This window comes from Myxocyprinus asiaticus, chromosome 45, assembly GCF_019703515.2.
Source record: "Myxocyprinus asiaticus isolate MX2 ecotype Aquarium Trade chromosome 45, UBuf_Myxa_2, whole genome shotgun sequence".
Lineage (NCBI taxonomy): Eukaryota > Metazoa > Chordata > Actinopteri > Cypriniformes > Catostomidae > Myxocyprinus > Myxocyprinus asiaticus.
In genome coordinates, this window is record NC_059388.1 from 25,081,082 (window position 1) to 25,105,942 (window position 24,861).

A 24,861-nucleotide genomic window follows, 5' to 3' on the forward strand; every position below is an offset into this window, starting at 1 on the left:
ATGTTAATTAAATTGTAGAGAAAGGAAGAAAACAAGAGTGTGTGCGTGTAAGGAAAAAACTTGTACATGTAAGTGAAACTAAACATGTTGGCTTGACATACTGTTATTCTACAGACTTGGTTCAGGGTTTTTCCAAAATCTATATCCAGCTACATCCAGCAAACTCGGCACAGACCTTCAGACTGTTCTGACTGGAGTTGCCATGTCCTTTCGAACTGATCAGACTTCAAAAATCCCATAGACTTAAGTTGCGTTCATGTCCTGTCAGAATTACTGTAATGACAATTTAGAGATTCTTCTGAGAGCTGTTCACTTCCTTGGACTGAGAATTTATTTGTTCCTAAGGGTGCTTTCACACTAGCATTTTTTGTGCGCACCCGGGGTTGAATGACATCAGAGTTCGGTTCCTTTTGATAATGTAAACACTGTTTTCCCACTGGCTTGAAAATGTGGTCTGGGGTACGGTTCATGTGTACTCTGGTACAGTTAGCTGCTGATGGGAACGCAATCGTACCAAATTGTGGAAGTGAACCGCTTGTGATGACATCCAGTTCACGTCTATGCAGGCTTCGTTGCACATTAAATGCATCCACAGGAGACAAACACAAGTGTTGTTCTATGCATGGCAAATCCAAACAGAAAAAACTTTAATACTTCACTTAACACAGTGATGTCTTCTCTAGTTGTTACCTAGTTACCGTGGAAAAAGCTGTTGCTTGTACTCACATTGATGAAGTAATCGGACCGTGGTTCGGACCCAAAAAATGTGATGAGAACACAGACCAGTGCAGGCAGCGAGAGGAGGAGGAAACAAACTCGGGTTCGATCCAAGCAATCGAACCAAGTGTGAAAGCACCCTAAGGCAACGCTTGTTACGCCAGAATGCATCCCTGTTTGGCTTTATTGTTGATGACCTCAAAAGATTTTATCACTACATTAATTCACTTCTATATTTTCTTGCAAAATGTTTAAGAATAAAGAAAGTGCTCCTGGTAACACTAGCTATGATAAAATAATAAAGCATATGAAACAAAAATATGTTTAACTACCTTTAATTGTAAGTTCGTTGCAATATTGTTTCTTTTACATGTTGTCACGACTGTGAAGTCAGAGCTTTCATAGAATTCAGAGTTTACAACTTAATTATGAGTTTAACAAAGATGTGAACAGTCCTTACAAATCACATAATTCCTGTAATTCCGATGTGATGTGAAAGCACAATTACTTTGACAGAGCAACATTCAATAACTACGCAAACTCTATCAAACTATATTTTAAATGGAAACACCCACAGGGGGCCTGGTTATCTTAGCAAGTAATGACGCTGACTACCACACCTGGAGTCGCAAGTTCGAATCCAGGGCGTGCTGAGTGACTCCAGTCAGGCTTCCATAGCAACCAATTGACCCGGTTGCTAGGGTGGGTAGAGTCGCGCTGGGTTAACCTCCTCGTGGTCGCTATAATGTGGTTCTCGCTCTCGGTGGGGCATGTGGCGAGTTGTGCATGGATGCCGTGTAGAATAGGTGAAGCCTCCACATGCGCTAGGTCTCTGTGGTAACGCGCTCAACAAGCCACGTGATAAGATGCATGGACTGATGGTCTCAGACGCGGAGGCAACTGAGATTCGCCCTCCGCCATCCGGATTGAGGCGAGTCACTACGCCACCACGAGGACTTAGAGCGCATTGGGAATTGGGCATTCCAAATTGGGGAGAAATGAAAAAAAAAAAAAAAATGGAAACACCCACATCCTCTCTTTTTTATCTATCCATCATCCATCCATCCATCTACCTACCAACCTGACAGTTTATCTGACTATCTATGTTACAGCCTGTCTGACTAGCTAGCTAGCTGTCTGTCTTACTGTAATGTCTGTGTAACCTTAAAACTTTTAAAAGAGTTTAAACTTTCAGAAGGCCAACATAAGCCAACATTAAAGTTTGGCTTGACAAACTTTACCTATCTAGTTAGATTTTGCTTGGTTTAATACAGGACCAAAAATTGCGCATTTAAAAACATGTCTGCCAACTGCCAGCGAGGCAGGCTGCCATCCATATTTTTTTCCCATAATAACTCATAACTCTCAAAATATGTAACCCGGAAAACCAGACTCTGAGTTCATGCTTATATAACAGGTGCCAGGGTAGGGCGGAACCTCTCAAATCCAGCTTTAATGTTCAATATCCTGAGTGCGCCCAAGGCCCTGTGTCTCTTTGTGAGACCTGATGTGGCTGGAATGGTGGTAATGAGCGTGGAGACTGGGCTCCAGAGGGTGACACTCGTCCTGTCCCCATTTTCTCTTTCTGAGCCCAGGCGAGGGGGACAGCCAGGCTTAGCAGCAAAACTGGCTGCCACCGAAGCCCCGGCTCTAATTAAACTCCAGGGGATTTAAACGGAGGTCCGTCCACCCTGAGCCAGCATTGAAGAAATACCAGGCTATGAAATGTTCCTGAGAATGCAATGTGCACAGGGAAGATGCTCAGTCAGCCATGCAGAGTCTTTAGAGGAAAAAAAAAAAGGAAGGAAGGAAGGAAGGAAGGAAGGAAGGAAGGAAAAGGCAAAACGCCAGGCTCTACACAAGGTAAAACAAACCATTAAAGGAATGTTTATCAAAAAATGGAAGTTCTGTCATTATTTTGTTAGTTATCATGTTTTCTGAATCTGTATGAATTTCTTTCTTCCATGGAACAAAAAAGGAGATGTTTGCATTTGTTTTCCATATAATGAAAGTGAATGGCGATCGAGGCTGTCAATCTTCTTAACATCTTCTTTTGTGTTCAACTGAAGAAATTTAGTCCTACTGGTAAGGTAAACAGTAAATGATGACAGACTTTTTTATTTTTGGGTGAACTATTCCTTTAAGGGCTTAAAAAAATGGCAGGGAGCCAAGGGAGACAGTTTTGATCTAAGTAAGATGGACAGAGAGGGAAAAGGAGTAGAAAAGTGCATGGATTCAGGTACAGGGGAATTTGGCAGTCGTTCTGTACTCCGTTTCAAAGCAGTTTGCTTGTGCTATCCAGTTCATTCATTGGAGGTTATAGGAATTTGATGCTATCTCCAGGGCCAGACACCACAGACAACTGCATTGTGGTGTGATCCCCATTGACGGCTTACAAACACAAAGAAAAAAGCACCGGCATGTGCTGTCCACACACAAGACATTCCTTGTGCATGTGCACATATGTGTGTGGGTTCTATGTGGCTGAACTGAAACAGACCACAGTTAGCAGTCCTTGTGAAGGCAATGCAAAGCTTATTTATTCTCTAAATGAAGACTGACTGGAGACACAAATACATAAGCCATGCATGCCACATGAATGTTCTCCTCCAGCTCAAAACTGGCATGGTGATGAAGCGCTGGCATGGAGCTAGGTGGTTGGCATGGCCTTGCGTGTTGGTGCAATGATGGGCTGTGACAGGACAGCTTTTTCTGGTTCCTGAGTCCTGTAAAGGAGGCTTTCAAGGCAGCTGTGCAATTAGCCGAATAGACCGCCAGGCAAAAGCCATTACACCCCTAGCTTAGGAGATGTAAGCCTTGCGTGGAGGTGCATAAGGTTCTGTGTAAATACTGGACAAGTTTAACTGGAAGTGGAAGCAGACATTTCCACAATGGAAATATGGCTTCTTTCCAGAGCAGAGTTTGACCAGCATCTTGTTGCATCTCATGTAAAGGGATAGTTCATTAAATAATGAACATTCTGTCATCATTTACTCACCGTCATGTTGTTCCAAACCCATATGACTTGTTTTCTTCTGAGAAACACAAAAGGAGAAGCCTCAGTCACCATTCCCTTTCATAGTATAGAGAAAGATGCAAGTGAATGGTGACTGAGACTGTCAGTTGGTAACGTTCTGCCTAACATTTCACATTATGCTCTACGGTACAACGTAAAGTCATTCAATTTTGGAAAAACAAGAGAGTGAGTGAAAAAATACAGAATTTTAACTTCTGGGTGAACTAGCCAATTAAATACAATACTGCACATATTTTGCTTTGGGCTGCTGTAACACATCAAGAGTCCTTATGGCAATAGTATGTGGCAGCACTTTGAGAAACATTGTTAGGTAACATTACAAGGGATGGCAACACTTGGAAAGTAATCTGAATGACGACAACACTTTTTGAAGGCTCAACTCTGCCAAAGTTGGGCGCACCATGCCTAATCTTGTCGGCAGCTGGCTGGAGGACTGAAAAATAGCATAATCCGAAATGTTGCCAACCATATCGTCATTTAGAATATGACATGGCAAAAAAAGTTGTAAACAAATCCATTTGACATTTAACACATGTCTGTTAGCTAGTTTAAAGCTATAATGGATCATTGTTTAATTTAAAGAATATTTTCAAAAAATAAAATAAAAAACCACTACATAACACTACTTCCCATTGGTCTCTGGATGAACAGGGCAAGTTATTTACAGAAACTGATGTGAATATAAAAATATGTCGAGTGAACAATGTGTAAACTGAACCAAGGATAATTTAGCTTCTTCCATTCATCCACTGAAAGCTTTTGGCCTGTGTGGTGTTTCTCACCTGTTTCTCAGCATGTGCTCGAGCAGATTCCTCTTGTGCCAGCACCATCTCTCTCTCAGCCGTGATCTGTACACTCTCACGCAAGGCCTCCTCCAGCTCCTCAATTCGTTCATCTTTCTGCCGCAGAGAATCCTGCAAGAAAAATCAAGAAATTGTAAGTGTTTTGCTATGATAACTAAGAAGGTTTTCATTGATAGAATATCTGTACAATGTCAGTAACAATTCATTTGTTTATACTTGGAGTTCATTTAGACTAATTAATTATATTACTTGTCAGAAGAATTTTTTTTCCCCCACACTTTCATTATTAAATGTAAAGGTTAATAGATTTTTTTTTTTCTTTTATCATATTCATGGCGTACAGCTTTTATAAAATGTGGTAACAGAAAAATGATAGTTACCACCATTTTTCATGACTTATTGCTTTAAAAGACAGACAATTAGTGATAGAATGATTTTTGGTCATTTTGAGACTTCTGGCATTGGTCAATATCTATGCCTACTTGGCTTAACAAGCTTTCCCTTGTGTCAGTTCCAGAATCTAAGAAAAGCCTTGTGAATTGCTAATGCACAATTTCTGTGTTCAAATATGTTTGAATGAATACTGTGTGAAATAACTGCTCATTTAATTTCAGCAATTTTGCATATGTCTTACTTACAGCCAACAGACTGAATTATACATATCGGCCATCGGTCACACTGCTCTCTATATCACCTATTATTAAACCACTAACCACTAATCAAAATACAAGCATAGAGCAGGTAGCTCTGGTAAAGCAGGTTGCTGATAGTTTATGGCGTGTGAGGTAAAAAGCATTATAAACTCTTTGACTGCAGTGGCTGAAGGCAAACCAAGCTGTCCATCTCAGACATATGACTCATGCATCTACAGTCTGCTCCTATGATGACTCAGTCAAGATCCATGACTCGCCCGTCAAGAGTGAAATCACATTAGTTTAAACGTCAGCTCTGTACTCAGCCAACCGTATATGGCAGAGTCAGGGCCAAGACCTTGTTATCATGAACGTCTACTCGACCAACGACGATGGAGGACATGCCAACAGGAAAGAAGGGACACTAATGAGAAAGGAAAATCAATAAAAAGGGACACAAAGGAGACACCTGGGAATCAACAGCTGTTGGTTGACAACATTGCAAAAGAAAACCTCACTGGTGAATTCACATTTTTAATTAATTTTGAAGACAATGTATGTATTTGAAAGACACTTTTATTCAAAGCAGCTTACAGTGCATTCCCTGAGATTCGAACCCATGACCTTGGCATTGTAACAAAATGCTTTACTAGTTAAATTAACGTGAAGACAAACTACAGTGAAGATAAACTAAAGTGAAAAAAGCTACAGTGACTCACCCACCCCACATCACCCTGAATTTTTTTTTTTACAAGCAAACATCATCATAAATGTGAAACACATGAAACCCAGAGCAGTAAAATGTTGTAAAACAACAGTAAAACATTACATTTAAATAAAGTTAAATAATTATCAAATTAAATGTTAAATAATATTAAATAATAATATAGATATTAAAATTAATAGTTAATTATTAAATATATTACAATAGAGTAAAATAAAGTAAAAATAAAGCAATGATATTTAATTATTTTCATATACTGTATATGCACCAATATAATAATACTTAGTAATAAACAGCAATATTTACCTACATACATTTTTGAAAAAAGTTATAAAATTAAATAATTGAAGTAATTGAACATTAAATAAAATTACATTAATACATACATTAATTAATTAAAAAATATATTTTTAATAAAGTAAAACAAGAATTTTTAATAATTTTCATATATATGCACCAATATAACAATACTTAATAATAAATAGCCATATTAACCTACATATACTTTTACAAAACAATTTAAGTTATAAAAAGAAATAATAATAAAAAGGATTTAAATATTAATCTGTTTCTCACAAACACCAATCATATCGCATCTAAAGGCAAGGATTTAACCACTGGAGTCATATGGATTACTTTTATGCTGCCTTTATATGCTTTTGACCTTCAAAGTTCTGGCCACCATTCACTTGCATTGTATGGACCTACTATTTTTTTTTAAGTCTTCATTTGTGTTCTGCAGAAGAAAGTCATACACATCTGAGATGGCATGGGGGCGAGTAAATGATGAAAGAATTTTCATTTTGGGGTGAACCAACTGTAACAGGGTAAAAGGGAAAGGAGGAGGTGAGAACCGGCTTGACAATATAAATAATAATTTAATGATTAACTTAAAGCAAAAGGCATACAACACAAACACATACAGGGCAGCTGCCTGTAGATCTCTCTCTCCCAAACTGCCGCCTCCGGCCACCTTTATCCCTCTCGTGGGCTTGATTAGCCTGATTAGGGGCCAGGCGTGCGTCATTACGGCCTGGCCCCGCCCTCCTCCTTGCCACACCAACCCTTTAAATACCAAATATTAAATTGAAAATTAAATATTAAATGTTAAATAAATTAAATAAAAATAAAGTAAAACAAAACTTTCTCTTTCATACAACATCCACATACGAACATTAACTTAAAAAGAGTGTGGGGGAGAATAGTAGTATGAGAGGCCCTAATGTTCAAATGAAACCTATGGCATTGGGGAAGAGAATTGGCAAACTAGAGGGAAAAAAATACATATGGAGAGAAAGGGACACAGCATATAACAAAAAGTGTGTCAGAGAGAAAGTGTGCTTGAAAAAAGCAATGTTGAAAGACTTAAATGAATCTGCATTGTGTTGGATGTGTGTCGATAGGCCAGAGTAGTACTGAATATGGGAAAAGTCTTGAGTTCATTACTATCCTCCATTTCAAGGAACATTCACATTTCATTTTTCCCCCACGTTTCAAAATCCACTACAAAAGTCTTGACTCGTTTGGCAGCCCAAAGGCACTTAGTGCAGACCTCTACAAACATGCACACTGACATACACAACCAAGCAAACAGACACACTTACACACAAACTGCCATTCATACAAATGCAGCTCTACAGTGCTAATGGCCTCCATGCCGAGAAACTGCCTTCCCTAAAGGCATCAACGTGCAACAGAGGCCTGATGCATACAAATCCAGACACTGATGATCACAGCAATCATTTTCATCTGGAATCCCACACCACAAATTCCTGTTGAAAGAGGCAATATCAAGGTACCGAGATAACAAGATGCATCTGCTGAATCCTCGGCAGGATTTTTCTGTAACCAAGGTCAGCAATTACTGGAAGTTCAGGTCACAAGGAGAGTGGTGAGGGTGCAGATCACAGCGTGTTGTATAAAGGCTGGTATAAACAATATTTTAAAACTCTATCTTAATTTAACCATATTGAGCTAGAGCTTTCCTCTTCTCAGGCAGACCGCAATCACTTTGGTTTGATTTAAAATGACAGTAATCCTTTTTGCTCTGTCAATATCTCATTAAGGTAATGCTTTCGTGCCAAAACCACACAGATGATAAAAGGAAACACCTAAGGGAACCCCCAAATCAAAGCCACATGCTGTACCATTGGGACCCGTTTGGCTCGGGTGAGGCTCGACGGGGAATCTGCCCAGCACTCCACAGCTAGCACAACCAATTAGGAGATGAGCAGGAACTGCCCTTAGAAGAAAAGCTATTCTCACACAGTTGGGGCCAAAATGACTTGCAGCTGTCTAACATGCTCACTCTTATATATGCAACTTAGGGTGTCCTAATTCAATACAAGATCATTTTGTTCCCATCTGTGGCTGCCTTTTGGAAAGCACTGGACTGAAAAAATGTGTACGCAGTGTCATCTCTGGCAAAGCAGCTCGGTAACAAAAAACAAACCTGATTCTGGTTTAAGCAAGTCTGCTCGAATGGACTGCAGTGTAGTGGGTAGGTCTGGGCAATATAGAAAAAAATTGTCATCCTTTTGACGATATTCGGTGTATATCTCAATATTTATGTATTTGCTCTGAAATTGGCTAAAAGAGGGTTGTTTTTTCTTCTTTTTTTTTTTTTTTCCAATCAGAGGAACAATCATTTCAACCAAACAGCCATTGTTGCCAAGTAGGTTCAAAATGTGTAATGAAACTAGTGATGAACTACAGTTTTCCACTAAATGAACACAAAGAAGAACGATATTTCATTATTTTCATTTATATGCACAAATATAACAAGACTTACAGTAGTACTAAACAGCGATATTTACCTATAAACGTTTCCACAAAAAAACAATTATGTGAAAAATGCCACGCAAAGTATTTCATAAACATTTTTGATGACGCAAACAAATCATTGAATCTGACTTTTGAATCGATTCATTTCAAACTGATTACCATAAATTACAGAATCAAAAATCCAACTCTACCATCCTTTTTACTACTGAAGTTTAGTTTAGAGACGCTATTAAAACATCTCTGTCTTAATGCTCTCATATTGGTCTTGCCAGTAGTGGGAAGAGGAGGGAACGGGAAACTTAATAAAAAGTACATTAGAATCAATATGGAGGGCCACAATTCTGAAAAGGTAAAAGGTTTGGTAACATATATTACTTATTTTACTTAGATATCATACAGCAAAGTAATTTTCCCCCCAAGAAGATTATTCTGTACCATTCTGGAGAAAGAGAGAGAGAGAGAGAGAGAGAGAGAGAGAGAGAGAGAGAGAGAGAGAGAAATCACAAATTTTTATGAAAGAACCGGAAAGGAGCAGCAGGTGTCCATCCTTCCTGGCTAGGGAAAGCGTCAGGATGGCCAAAAGCATGGTAACATCAAACAACATGACCCAACAAACAGGCCTATTAAAAAGACCCTGGAAGTCTATAAAAGACATGAGAAAATGCGCATGTGATCCCCCACCCCAACCAATTTCGACCTCCTGACCATGGATCTGGGATGAGTTTAAACATTCCTCTAAAGTACAGAGGCTGAGGTTTCTGCACAGGCGAACAAATGTGGAATGCTTTGCCAGCCTGAACCGCATTTGGCTTCGACTCTTTACAAAGAGACACAACAAACCAGTTGTTTGAGTCTAGAGGGGGCTCAACGAGTTCTTCATTAAACCCTTCACAAAAATATATTATATTCAAATTTTAAAGATTTATTTTTTTTTTTCAGGTGGGGGAAAAATCTGCAAGACATCTGATTTTTAAATCAACGTTGTCTCCTACACCCACAAGAGGGTGCAACAAATCAATATGAACCAATCAGCATCGTGTCATAGTGATTGTTTATTGAAAAGAACATAAAAGGCACTTAAAACACGTCTCGAGACACTCGCGTTCTGTTTTATTCGTTGCACTGCGCCTGTTTTAGCCTAAGAATGTAAGTCATCATCAGTGCTTGGCACAATAATTTTGAATGCTTATTCTAACATCGACTGTCCATTTTTATTTGAAATTTAACAAACATTCCAATTTCTCATTTTAATTTGACAGCCTTAGTTTCCATTAACCGAAATGTAAATAAAAACTAACATAATTGGAAAGACTGAACCTTCAGACTCCAAAACTAACTAAAATAAAAATTACCACAAATTAATCTTAATTCAATTAAAATTAAACAAATGTATTGTTTAATAAATAATATAAAAATTATTTAATTAATAAACAATTATTTAATTTAATTTTAATTAAAGATTAGAACAAAAACGTAAAAAAAAAATAGTTTGAAAAACGAAAACTAAAATCAGAAAAAAATTAAAAATAAACTAAAAACAATCATTGAGTGAAAACTAACGAAACTAAACCAAATGAAAAGGGCAAATTAAAAATCGATTAGAATAAACACTAGATTAAAATGTCAAAACAATAATAATTACTGTTTTGTTATTTGTTTTGAACTAGAAGCCAGCATGGTACTTTGTTTTTATTAGATGAAGATTAGGGGGTGCAAATAAAAAAAATTATGGAAAGCAGTTAATAGGGGGCTATCAATATCAAGATCACCAGAGGAAATCGAGTCAACACAGACTGTGACAAGCAGAAAGAAATCTAAGCTTCCATGACGAGATTAAAAGAGGGATTTCAAAAGGTCCCAAGACAGTTGGATATCAAGCCTCTGGGCCATGTGTTTACTGCAGATCTGAGCACTACGAACAGTGTTTACTACATTTCTATAACCTCCTCATTTCCAGCATCCTCAAAGTCTTTCTTTTTGCTCTTCCTCTTTAAACCTCTCTTGCTCTTCCATCTTCCACACACTCAAGTTTTATTTATGTTCTACAACAAATTGATAAAAAGCTTCTATGATTAGATTACGTTAGGGTTCCCATTAGGATACTTCCATTAGGGCTTGAGTGCAAAATAGATGCAAAATAAAGCCTGTTCAGGCTGTATTTCACAGTCATAATTTCTAGACAAACATTGGCCAGGTGTGCAAGATCTTCTCCATTCTCTAAACATTCCATCTTCTGCCTCTGGTGGTGGGAGGCTGGCCTTTAATTTACCGTCCTTTGATCATTGATCTACCGTGTATAAAACGATAGTGGCCAGAGAGTGCAATAAAACAGGTTCCCCAAAGCATAAAGTCATTATCATCATAGTATCTCTGCAGGGAAATTCTACCCTCAGCAGGGAAGCCACAAGTTTCAAAGACACTAGAATTAGAGCAAACACGTCCTAAACCGCCCGAGGTTAAACTTTTAGCATAAGGAGAAAGACTTGAGATGTAGCACAACAAAAACGGGTGTAAAGAACAAGGCTCTGTGCTGATTGAAGGGGTGGAGGCCTGCATATGGAGCTGATGGGTATCAGATGGAGAAGCTCTTTGAGCAGGCAAAGTCCTTTTGAAGCAAGTCAGTCCATTTGGTGGCCATCTTGAAAATACCTCCCTAGGCAGCTATTTTGAAGTCATACAAATACAGCTTCTATCTACTTGAATAGGAAAAGCTGCATATGAAAAAAAAAAAAAAAAAATCACCAAAAAAATGACAGAAATTTTTTAAGTTTTGCTACTTTAGCTCAAATCAGTCTAAAAAAATATTGGTTTTAGGATGGTTTAATTAATAAACGTATATGTACAGATAAAAAAAGACCATGCAATACTTTTCCTAAAAAAGCGGGCTTTTAGTTACAGCAGCCATGTTGAGCACTGAGATTTCAACCATTAATTTGTCAACGAGTGTCATGTCCTTATACCGTCTCTGGTGCAGGCCAGGACATATTGGATTTGCTGACAAAAAAAATAATATTTTTTTTTGTGGAAAGCCTGCAAAGTAAACTTCTTTATCTCCATTAGAGACTTTTTGTTTCATATCAGGACATTTCTTCAACTTTGGGCAATTTCATGTCCCAGGCGTTGATTTTTATTAACAGAATTCAACTTTTCTTCCTTTTTGTTATATGGTCATATTAAAACTGACTTTTTACCATGTTGTTGCCCATGGCTGGTGTGGGCGTTGGCTCGTTGGCCGTGGCAGATGTGGGCATTGGCTCGTTGGCTGTGGCAGGCGTGGGCGTTGGCCGTGGCAGGCGTGGCCGTTGGCTCATTGGCTGCTGGCTCATTGGCCGTGGCAGGCGTGGGCACTGACAATTTGTGAGGAAGGGTCTTCATGGCCCTATGCACCGATATCAGTGACGGATCATTCAACTTGGAGACAGGGTGTGGCTGTGACATGGCGTGGAGCGGACTCAGACTTGGCTGTGACATGGCGTGGAGCGGACTCAGACTTGGCTGTGACATGGCGTGGAGCGGACTCAGACTTGGCTGTGACATGGCGTGGAGCGGACTCAGACATGGAAGGCTCGGAAGCCGGGATCGGGATAGAGAGAGGAGGATCCTCTGAAGCGAGAGTTTCTAATATTAGCTTCACGTATTCCTCCCACGTGCAATCTCCGGTTTCTGGCAATTCCCTCCACTGGCGAGCTGCGAGTCCGATCCAGTATATGGATTTCAGGGTGGAATCATCAAATCCTGTGTGGCAGGCTACGGTGCTGAAGGAATGGGAGTATTCCCTTAACGATAAGTCCACCTGTCTCAGTTGTAAAAAGTATGCCGCTAGATCCATTTTGTGGTGAGTTGGTCTGTAACGTTTGGAAGGAAGTCACGAGAGCTGGATCTAGATGCGGCTTTAAGAAGTTTAATAAAGAAATAAAGTACAAAATAACATGGAAAACACTGAAACTAGGCAGAACTAAGAACTAAGAAATAAAACAAACGTTACATCCATGCTGGGAACTGATACGGGAACTGGAACACACAACAACTCACAAAGACTGGGTAGAAATCAGGGCATTATATACAGGGGTAAATGAGGAAATGAAACACAGGTGAGAACAATAGTGACCAGCTGTCAGTGATGAGGGCAGGGAATTATGGGAAGTGAAGTCCAGGGGAAACAGATGACAGGGGCAAAACACAAGCCAAAACAACAGTGAATCATGACATCAAGAAAGATGCTGTTCTCTAGTCTGTGTCTAGCAGAGTTCTTCTCTGCTTTGGAGTGTCAGTTACACGGCTGGGTGTCTGTTACCTCCCTCCTGACCTGCTCACGCTCACGAAGTGTTGAGTGGCAGGATCAAGGCTTTCATATGTGAAGTGCACCGCGCCGCCCGCTTTTCTTCCTGCTCTATTTCCATTTCTCCATCTCCAGCTCTCTCCCCACCTCATTTTACCTCTCTCTCTTTCCGTTTCCCTCCGAGTGTTGAGAATGGCTCTCACCACCGCATTAGTGATGACGACCTTGTCGGGCTGATTTTTACCACAGTTTTGTTTCACCTCTGTTCAGCATTACCGCTATAGCTTGATCTCTCGTCAGTCTTCGGAGAGCTTGGAAGACAGACTGGAACATTCCAGAACATTCCACAGGACCACAAGAACTCAAAGTCTTAGTCCTGAAACATTAATTTGCCTGAGACAGTAACGTAACATCCAATCCCAAGATGGTTTCTTTACATGCACTCTTGTTGTTAGGTTAAGAGTGATTAGCTGCATCCGGATTTGCATACTGTCAGAATATGTACTGCATTTGATGAAGAATGTACTTCACGGTAATGTACTTTAAGTTAATCTAGTATGTTCATTTGCGACAATGTGCTTTGAGGTGTTTAGCTCCTGCCTGTATGAATTTCTATGGTTATAATGCCACTTTTTGGTTTAGAGCTGCTAATGCACAATTGCTGCAGCAACCACGGCGATACTGGACGAGCACAATCTGTAGGTATGCAGGAGAGTAGTATGAATACATTCCAGGACATACTTCATACAGGAACATGGGCATTGTCCTGTGACTCGAATCTATATGAAGTAACAACAACCGTGAAAATAAATTACTCTGGTCTTGTTAAACAAGTACAATTTAACCTTAAGGAACAACTTATTGGTATATATGGCAGTTGAAAAGAGCCACCTGACTCACAGTTCTCTGACATTTATTTATTTATTTACTTTAAATTCAGTGTATTGAATGTGATTTATCAGCTTTTTCATGGCATTATGGGATAGTAAATTGTCCATTGGATGCATACTTTAGAATCTTCCAGGTATTTCTCACCTACTGTTTTATAAATGCTAAGGATTCAGACATCATACTCATTTGACATACTGCTTTTGGCATACTATATAGTAGGGAAGTATACATATTTGGAGGCAGGGATTCAGTGGAGAAATTGAGGAAATACATCAACAGAGGACAAAAAAACAAAAACAAAACTGTGCTTGTCAAGTCATTTCATGGGGTCTTTAAGGAAACTAATGGTTCGTTTATCACTGCCCATATCCACCCTCCCAGACCCACCAATACATCCCATTGTCTGAGAATGTCCCTTTGCCAACTATAGCTTCATAATGGCTGGAGGATGTTGCAGAGACCAGACTGTTGTGGCAGGTAGAGAAAATGACATTTAGGATGAAAAAAGGCCTCCCCCAGGGATAGTAATATGTTCCCCCCAATAAAAGCGGTGAGTCATAAAAAGCTTCTGTTTGACTCTTTTATATCTGCGTGTTTAAAAAGGACCATAAACCTACGATCTGCCTGCAGCACTTTGGCTTTATTAACTCAGTGTTTCGCCATCACCTGTCAGGTCTTTTTCTTTTCCTGTAAGTGTGTGCGCACGGGTAGAAAGACCAAAGGAAGGCTGCATGAATGCAGATTTGTATCTGCCGTATCCGTGTTTAAATAAATGTGTATGCATGCAAAAATAACTTCACTATGAAAACAGAAGACCATCAGTACTTCTAAGAGCTGCTCCACAGCTGCACACTAAAGGTGTCAGTCTAAGCTCTCTGCAATTGAGTGCTGATGTTTACAACCACACAAGAGCACAATGTGCCAAACATAACAGGGGATGAGAGACTTAAAAAAGACCTATGGCTTATAACCGTTTTTGTAATGTGCATTGCACCGGCGTTCTCTGGAATACACTCGGCACCTGTGGGGGAAAACCTTTCTCTGGCCTTGCTTTGATGATTACACAAAGAGTGTTGCAAATTTATGTTAAACCTTTGTGGAACAAATCTATTCCCTGTTCATGTAAATGTGATCTACCTTAGATTTCTGCATGTGACGCAGTATGTATTTCTATCCTCTGACAATAAATTTTGGTCACTGCTTTGGGTCAGGGCAGGTCAAAGTGTTTAGGTTGAGCTCTGTAGCTACTTGGAAATCATTTATATACAACATGCACCTGCATGTCATGCAACTGTGTACAAAAGTCTACTTTAAATATTTTACAAGACAAGCCTTTGCAAAGGTAAATAGCATAAATCCTTCTCTAACTCAGTACTTTCTCCTGTTTTCCAGTAAAAATATAAAAACTAACTTAAGACAAGATACCTTTAGTTAAGTAGCAAAATGATGCTAAGATATTAAGTCTTGTTTTCAGAGAAATCTAACAAAATTAAGAAACAAGAAAGTGAATTGAATTCAGATAAAAATGATCTTAAGTGTATTTTTCTTGTCATGTTTATGAATGTTTAGATATTTGTACTGAAAAACAAGACAAAAATTCTGAGTAAGAAAATTAAATTTTGTTTTTATGCATAAAACTGTGCAGTTAAAGGGATAGTTCATCCAAAAAGGAAAATTCTGTCATAATTTACTCACCTCTATTTTGTTCCAACCAGTATGACTTTCTTTCTTGCATGGAACTGAAAATGAGATGTTAGGCAGCATGTTACTCTTAGTCACCATTCACGTTCACTGCATCTTTTTTCAAAACAATGAAAGTGAATGATGACTGAGGCTGTCATTCTGCCAAACATTTCTTATTGTTCCATAGGAAAAAAAAAGAGAAAAAGCCACACAGGTTTTGAACGACACCGTTGATCATCTCTGTCTGCCATCAGACAAAGACACAGAGGAAGATCTGTGCACTTGTGGGTCCAAAATTTCATCTCGCACCTCTCAACCTTAGCTACTAGAATACCTCATAAAGCCAACACTTTGTTCTTTGACGTTTCTATTTTCTTTCTAACCCCCTTTGTCTGTATTTCAATCTGTCCACCTTCCTTTTCCCTCCACCTCCGATGAATGCCAGGTGGGGTGGAGATCAGGCTGCCATCGGGCCGTCTAGTCATAGTGCATGCTGGGAGTCATGGCATTTGCTGCTGTACTCACTATAAGACCATGCAGTAAAACAGAACAGACTCAACCACACAGTAAAACAGGTATTTACTGGGCTTCATTATAATGTCATCTTTTCTCCCCCGCTGTCTTTCCTTATCCCGCTTCTCTCCATTTCCCAGCGAAAGTCTTGATTTCTTCAAGCTGATGATATTTGATCAGCGGGAGAGGGGGTGCAACTTGATGATTCAGTACATATCACACGTCAGGGAACACTGTATCCGGCGGAAAATGAAAATGCGGAAGCCTATAAAACCCAGTGTCTCATTTTTATCAGACTAAAGATATGAATTAAAAAGGAGAGGGATGATTGAGAAGAGGTTCATGTCACACAATTGTGGGGTGGCGATTCTGCATAGCAATTCTCTGGGTTGTCTCTCCACAAATTTGAGATGCCTGGGCCCCATGTGTTCATACTATGGAAACTAGTAGCTAATCTTAAAAGGATAGTTTGTCCAAAAATGAAAATTCTGTCATCATTTACTCACCCTCATGTTGTTCCAAACCCATCTGACTTTATTAGTTCCATGGAACAAAAAAGGAGAGAGAATGGTGACTGTCTCAGTCTCCATTCACTTTCTTTGTATGGAGAAAAGACAAATAAAATAAAAGTGAATGGTGACTAGTCTAACATTCTGCCTAACATCTCATTTTGTGTTTCAAAATTAGAAAAAGTGATCAGGGAGACTGGGGCTAGTTGTCACACTGGAAAGTTACACAAAGTCACACGGCTATAAACAGTATATCTCAATAATGATAAGATTTGGACATTTGCAAATGTGTATTTTCTCTAGCAGAGGTTTTGTTTGTTGGTTTCAAACAAATAGCTCAAAATCCTCTTAAATTATAATAATGTTTGTGAATTTTACCCTCCAAAGTATGTTTTCACTATCATCATATTTTTGTTATAGCTCTTGGGTAAACAAGTGAATAAAATCAAACCACACTGGCATACATAAAGGAAAGGGTAAACTTTATTATGAAGGCAGATTTTTACCCAAAAGGTTTAAATGTGCTTTTAGGACAAAGGTGTTTTTCATTAAAATCATGTCAGGGCATGTTGTCACATTTTTATAGAGGGCAGGTTGTCAGATGTGTTTTACATTACAATAGTTGTTGTTCAAAACAATGTTTTGATATTTTTGTATGTTACCTTTTCCATTTTTGTTGTTTCAGGAAAGGTTTTGAGCTTTATAATTGTTTTACTTTTAAATTTTTGCAAAAATTGTTTTTTTTTATAATAGGCTACTTAATGCAGGTGTAGCTTAAAAGAGAGGCATACATTTTGTTATGGTGAATATGATGGTGGGGACATGTTCCCCCAACATGCTTCAACGTTAACATGAAACCTAAGCCATTGGTTAAGTGGCAGGTTCCATAGTGAGAAACTGCCCCACAAAAAGCTGTATATTCAGTGAACTGTAGCTTGTTTGCATAGGCAATAACAGATTTTGTAGCCAAGACTTCAATTGTAGCTATGCAGAAATTGACTTGAAAAATAAACCTACTCTTACAAATATTCACTGTAGTAAAAAAGTATGACAGTTATTGTCCCTTACAGGTTTGCAACAACATGAGGAATAATTGTTTACAGAAAAAGGTTGGATTAAAGGTTACCCAAAAATGAACTCTCTTTTTGACTCATTAAAAAAAAAAAAAAAAAAAAATCTGAATGTGCACGAACAAAAGTCGCCATTACAATGCTAGAGTTATTGTCAGGGTGTTGCTATGTTGTTGATAACGTGTTTTGGGTGCTTTTAGCATGTTAATTTGAGGTTGCTAGGGTGTTCTGGGTGGTTCCAAGTCAAGAGAGTTCAATATAGCAATAGTCATGCTTGCTTTAGAAAGCACCACTCATTAGAGGACTGATCAGATCAAACCAAAGTTTGATCATGTGGAATAAGCATCATGGCACCAGCAGGAAACAAAGAAAATAGAAGAAAACCAGGTATAGACTCCATTTGACCATCAAACTTCTTCCAAAGTCAATAGTTGCTGTCCTGAATATGTTCTGGATATACTCTGGCACTCTCCACAACCGACCACCACACATCCCACCCCTGTGATCCAAATGGAAACCTTCTTAATTGATTGAGAAGAAATTGCATTCACTTTTAGTGCAGGGTCAGTGCTATGCTGAGAAAGAGGATTGCTCTGTGGCCACCTAAATTGTCTCCTGGGATGACCTCTCTTACCAACCATTTGGACAGAGACCAGTGTAACCATACCAATCGGTTTCCTTTCCAAACACCCCTGATATATCCAACAGCGTGTGGAGATTAGTTCAGAGTAAGGCCTCAATGCTGGAACATGACGTGCCTTTGGGGGGAGGTGATGGTTGATGGTCTGTCGCCGCTTCCAGCATCTATCCTAGACAAAGCCAAAGTTGCAGCCGCATCAGGGTTCATCGAATGGGGGAGAGAAAGCCACAATCTGGGCTCATGGCAACATGACCCCAAAGAGGAGCCTGGGGCCCCTGCAGTCATAAATGAGCTCTCGCTGACCGCACCACGTACTCATGCACATGCACACACTGACACAACAGTCGCCCGGTACCACAGGTTGATGTCCAAAAGCACATCAATCTCGCTGTCAAAAATAAAGTGTATGAACTCAAATCAAAACAGTGAACACATGACACATGAAAAGGATAATGATCGAAAGAACAAACCGGCAGGCCAGAGAAAACACAGAAACCACAACAAAGCGAGGGCCACTGTGGCATTGTTGTCCAGAGGTCAAAGGCAAAGAGTAAAAACAGTCCCTCCATAAAAACTGGGACTTTTCGCACAGTGATTCTCACAGACATTAACTGCTGACTCTGGCTTTTGTGTCTGACCCTTGCTGGAAGCCAAAAACAGCCACCACAGACCACCGTCCTCTGCTGATTTCTCTATGTCTCAACCCCTGTCAAATTGAAGCGAAAATAGTCAATATGATGACAGTTACATCAGCCTAGATGAGGTAGTTTGTGTTTGCAACAGCTCGAGTTGGTTAACTCAATGATACCTGGATACTGATGCTGGCTTTTCTGCTTCAATACTGTGGAGCCATCATTTACGCAAAAAAAAAAGCCCCTGTGGTTGCACTGAACAATCATTTTCATCCGTGTCTTATTTCATCTCTTATCCGTTCACTCCTTTTCTCTTTTCCCAAAATCCAAAGATCACAATGGGAGGAGGACACGAGGTCAGGATGTACGTGAATGTGGTTTGGGAGAGGGAAACATGAGATGGCTCTTTACCTGAGAAGAATCCCAGCGATTCTCAAATGAGGAACCAAAGCAGACATCCAAACTTATATAATAAGGGAAGACGAAGTGCTTTAAAATAGATGTTACTTTGGCAGTGCAAGAGAAAAACCTTTAAGCATTACACAGAGATTTGAGCTATTGTGAATAATTATTGGCTTTTTTGTGATTGTGAGCCTCTAAAAGGTTGACGGGCATCATTATAGCTTAAATTTTAATTTAAGGAATATAAAAGCCACTGTTCTCGTGAGATTTGAGTGGTTACATGCAGTGCTGGGTAGATTACTTCTGAAATGTAATCTGGTATTACAAATTGCATGACAAATTATAATGAGTAATGTAATATTTTAGATTAGACTTTTAGGTAATCTAATCTGATTACTTTTGGTTTACTCAATGCATGATGCAAAAGAACAAAGTTTCATGTGACTGGCACCTCTGAATTTTTTTTATTTTTTTGCAACATGTGGTTTTACAGAAGAGTGTCTAGAATTATAGGCAGGTGGACGAAGTCTTTTTTTAAAACAATTGAAGCATTATTTCGAAGCAGGGTGTAAATACAAACAGCTTGGAATTATTTAAAACAGAAACCAAATGCCCACATTGTGTTAAGCACTTTCAATGCAGTGTATCAATTCTGGAAGCTACATGCACACATAGCTACTGTGCGTGATACACAGAGTAATTATTAAAATATTTTACATATAGAGAACATATTTTCAGATAACATATACAGAACCTCCAAGTGCTTTTGTATGTTTGTATGATTGTATGTGGGGTATTTTTCAATTAATATAATTTTGGAAAGGCAAAGATTGCATTGCTCAGTTATTTTCCCCCCATTTCCATTTGAAAGTCAAGTTATTTCTATAGGTTTTAATGTATATGAGTAACGTAATGTTTGTAGTTCTACCTGGCTAGGCATATCAAACATATTCTAGGTTCAGGCTCTGGCTCAGACTGCTCTTTTAAAAATTAGGAGCATAATCAGTAAATTACACACTAGTTATTGCCGTTGGCTAATTGGAAATGCAATCAAGAATGTAATCATGTAATCCATTCAAATTTAACTGTAGTCTGATTATGTGCATTACAAAATTTTATGTAATACACAATTTTGTAATCTGATTACATAATCCAGGTTACATGTAACCTGTTACTACCCAGCACTCATTCCATGTGCAAAACCAGTAAACTCCATGACATTACTGCAAAAAAAATCACTTTCTTACTATTTTTGTTTTGTTTTCCAATAAAAAAATATTTTTTACTTGAGAAGTAAAATGACATAGGATATTAAGTCTATTATATATTTTTTTAAATGTCAATATGGTAAAAAAACAAGAAAACAAAATTAGTAAAACTTTTATTTTGACATGAAGCCACTAGGATTCACTCTGAGATTCAAACATAGGTGGTTGATGCATAACATAGTCAATGGCTTTTATACTGTATCAGCATCAAGGTTTTGCAGTGAAATTTGTATTAACATACTGTATAAGGGAAAGTGTATCTTTTAAGGGCTGTAACTAGTCAACAAACTTTTTGTAAGTTTTTCATCATTTTTAATCACCTTTCTGCCTTCACTAGTTTGAAATGGTCCTGTGGTGTGACAAATTAATTTTAAATATTCATGTAGTCTCATTAACGAGGTCATAAAAGCTGCATGCATAAAGAGTTAGCAAAATTATCTTTTTAGATGAGTACTGCATGTTACACCACAGTACAAGTCAACTTTTCAAAAGTATTTAATCACCTGCCTATATATCAAACATCATTTGTATTTTACCTTGACCTGTTGAGAGCTCTCGTTGATGTTATCCTCTCTTTTCCGAGCCTCTTCCAAAAGCTGAGCATTCTTGTTTTTCTCCACCTGCTCCTTGTGCTTCAGGTTAGCCACTTTCTTGCTTTGGTCTTTCATATGCCTACAGGAACACACCAACAGACTTCAGTCAGACATGCACAGATGGACACTGAGGGGAATTAATAATAGATATGCTGCAGAAAATATGGGGGAGAGAGAAAAGATAATAAACATGATGAATTATGCATTTAAATACACCAATCTCTTTTATAAATAATGGTATGTTGAAAAGGTATTATATAGTAGTTTTGAAAGAAAGTAGTATGCTGTTCGCAATATGGAAAATTCGAACACCCTCTCACAAAGTTCTACAGATACCACTTCTCTAGCATGTTCATTTATTTAAAATGTTTAAATTGATTTCACAGAATTTCAGATTGCAGAAAGCAGATCACTAGTAATCCATTCCAAACATAGCCCGACACTGGTAGCTATCTCAAAACATACAACCTTCAACATAACTAATTTTAACAATCAACAGATATAATAATAAATATCTTCATTCAGTTTCAAAAGCATTAATCTCAAGATTAAGTTCTACAATTTATTCTTTTTCACACTCATATTGTACACACAGTCAAGTATGAACAGCAGGGCCAATGAGAGGAGCCAAAAGCCATCTAGCTTATCATAAATGATAACAAAAGGGATCAGCAGCGATCTCGGCGCATCAAGCTGTGTTGCAAACGAAAGGCAGTATGTTTGCATAGCTCTGGGATTTTTCTCATTATCCACCACAAAACCACACCCTTCTCTCTTTGCTGTGGTATGAAAACCTGCAGGAACACAAAGCAATAGCAAAAAGGAATACAAAAATAAATATGAACATTTTAGCAGATTTAGTTTGAGCAATGTCGTAACAAACAGGCCCAGATTCCGCGGTCATTTTGTCTCCACGAGGGTCAGAATGCACGTCTGTTGTGCAAGTTTTTCTGTTTATATGGCCATCATGACTGGATTGCGCACTGACAGCGTGGCAGATAGGATCGGTTACCAGTAACCATCTTGACATGATCAAAAAAAAAAAAAAAAAGTGTGCCTCAGCCATCACATACCCTGCAGAACAGATGTAGCACCGACTACGCCAACACCAATGTCTTTAAATGAATAATAACACTGCTTTCTGGAACGACCTCCCCCATCTCCTCTTGACACCACAAAGCAGTACCCAAGACACACAATACGGGAAGGTAATGGAAGAATTATTATAGGGGCTAATGGGATATGACAAGCCACGTCTGTGAATGCCAGGAAAGCGGCACCAAGGTGCTCCCTGAGAAGTGTGAATAGCGATCTGGTTGAAAAGCAGTCCAAAACCAAATTCTGCAGCATAAACATGTCGGGGGAGCTTCCAGAGAGTCTACGCTGAAGCAAGGTGATGCTGAACAAGGCTTGGAGAAAGCGAGCCAAGCCACTATGCCATTAGCACCTGATCAGTCTTCTAGATGAGTCGTCCGAGCACTGTGGAGTCTCTGTGTTTAAGTACCAGAGTAAAGCCACAGTCTTCTGGCTCTAGTTGCATTCCATCTGTACCAGCACAAATCTATCTGTACATTCATCAGCTAGCAGCTGCAATACATAAAGTCTGGGTTAGCCTATATCGCAAGAACTTTCGACATTTAACCACATGCAAGATATGAATTAAAATTGTCAAAAATTTTATGTTAAAATGGTAATTCTTGATATTAGGAATTAAATTACTTTTAGTGAAAGTGCAAATTTTTGGTATTAGTCAAATTATATTTTTTTGAAAGTTCCCAGGGTTTTCTTTTTCTCTTTACTGTACCGGGCCGGGCCATACAGAAGGAATGCGTGTCTCTTGGATGTGACACCATAGCGCATAGCCATGCAGAATTGCAAGGCATGTTGACAGACTGTAGATGACGAAGAGAGAAAGCCTACTACTATTACACCTACTGCTCTAAGCAATATTTATTAGAGTAATTAATTTAGGCAAACACAAACTGAATTTAGGTCTCTACGTTTGAGTTTGAGGCTGATATCTCTATAACAAATACACAGTAGGTCCATGGCTCAGCACTCTGCGTAGGTACTAATTACAGAACAGTTCAAATTGACAGCTATCAAAGGATATAATAAAGGGCTACAAATAATGTTTCATGCTGAACCTGGTTCTGGAAACATCAGCAAAATGCTGTGCTGTCAAAATACCATCTTGAAGATAACATAAACAACATCCAATCCTATATTTTATAACAAAGCAAAAAGAAAGACGTTGTGTCTTTGTGTGTGTGTGTGTGTGTGTGTGCACAAGGGAGTATGTGTAACAGGTCATAAATACACTGGAATGTTCCTATTTGGTGTTTCCAGAAGAGGCCAAGCCATCTGCTTGGCTCCACTACATTTCCAATAAACAGCTGACTGTTTTTATGTTTTGCACGCCAGGCCTTTATTCAGGGTTTTGATTATATGTTTATATGTCTCCATTTGAGGCCTGATGTGATGGGATAGGTAACCCCATTCTGTAGAGTTCACGGAGGTAACACTTTGATTACAATAGAGGAACGGCAACATCTGACTCCGATCTAATTCACCGGTCACTAAAGTATTTTCTATGTGTATTCAACGGCACAAAATAATTTTTTTTTAAACTTGGAGGAAAGGGACAAGCCCGATGCACTTTATTATTTGTTGGGCTGATATTAATAGCTAATCGCCACACTCATTCTTATTCAAAAAGATTTCTATAGAACTCCTCACTGATTATAACATCTGGTGAAATTAAATACTGAAAAGATTTCTTAACTGGACCATAAATGCAGCCCTACTAAAGCTTATCAATATACAGTGAACCAATGGCATTATTTATAATTTTAAAAACAATTAGCATCGAAGCCAAGCCTAGCAGTTATCACATGAACATGGTGTTAATCTGGGCAATGTAAGTTTGAATATGGCTCACAACATTTCCCAATCCTGTCCCCATTTCCTGCCCTCTCTCACTTTCCCTATCCATTAAAGTGGTAAAAAGGCCAAAAATATAACAAATATAAAAATAAAAAAAAAAACACACAATCAAAATGATAGAGAATGTAAGCAGACAGACTGAATGACATCTGTAAGAAAAAATGAATATAAATACAAATATTTGGCCCACTTAGACCAAAAAAACAAACCCATTTAGAGTTTTGTGCATTCGAGTTAAAAGGAAAGTTTTGACTTTCTAATTATGTAACTATTTCTATTTCAACCATTACTGAGATACATAAATTTTATTTACAGAGGCTTTCCTTTCTATTTTAGTGCATAAAACTCAAAACATGTTTCTGGGTCAAAGAGACATATATACACAAATAACTTCAACAATATAGAAATAAATAACAATATGATGTTTTGGGGGGCTGGGAAACACTAATCTACAGATAGCACAGGGGCATACGACAAACCATGAAGATGATGAAAAGTCTTCTAATATTTGTGTCTTCACTTTCTGTCACTTAGCAAACAAGTGCATCGATCTAAATAGAGAAAACAAGAGGGAAAAAAACAAGGGAAAAGCTCACACTTCTGTTAACACAGTGGGCAACCACACACACAATCATAATGGAAACATCTCTGTATAATGAACTGAATTAAGCAGAGTTGCCAGACTGCAAGGGTAGAGAACCCATAAGGCCAGAGAGAGTGCCTTCTTTATTTAATCTT

General features: G+C 38.6%; 1 protein-coding gene across 1 annotated transcript in view; it reads right to left on the bottom strand.

Moving 5' to 3' along the window:
• Positions 1 to 24,861, bottom strand: part of LOC127435251 (ELKS/Rab6-interacting/CAST family member 1-like) — a 294,247-nt gene that overhangs the window by 179,806 nt on the left and 89,580 nt on the right. Inside the window, exons 13-14 of the mRNA XM_051688552.1 lie at positions 21,121 to 21,256; positions 4,537 to 4,668 (exon numbers count right to left, since the gene is read on the bottom strand). Of these exons, the coding sequence (XP_051544512.1) occupies positions 4,537 to 4,668; positions 21,121 to 21,256 (268 nt within the window). The remainder of the gene's footprint in view (positions 1 to 4,536; positions 4,669 to 21,120; positions 21,257 to 24,861) is intronic.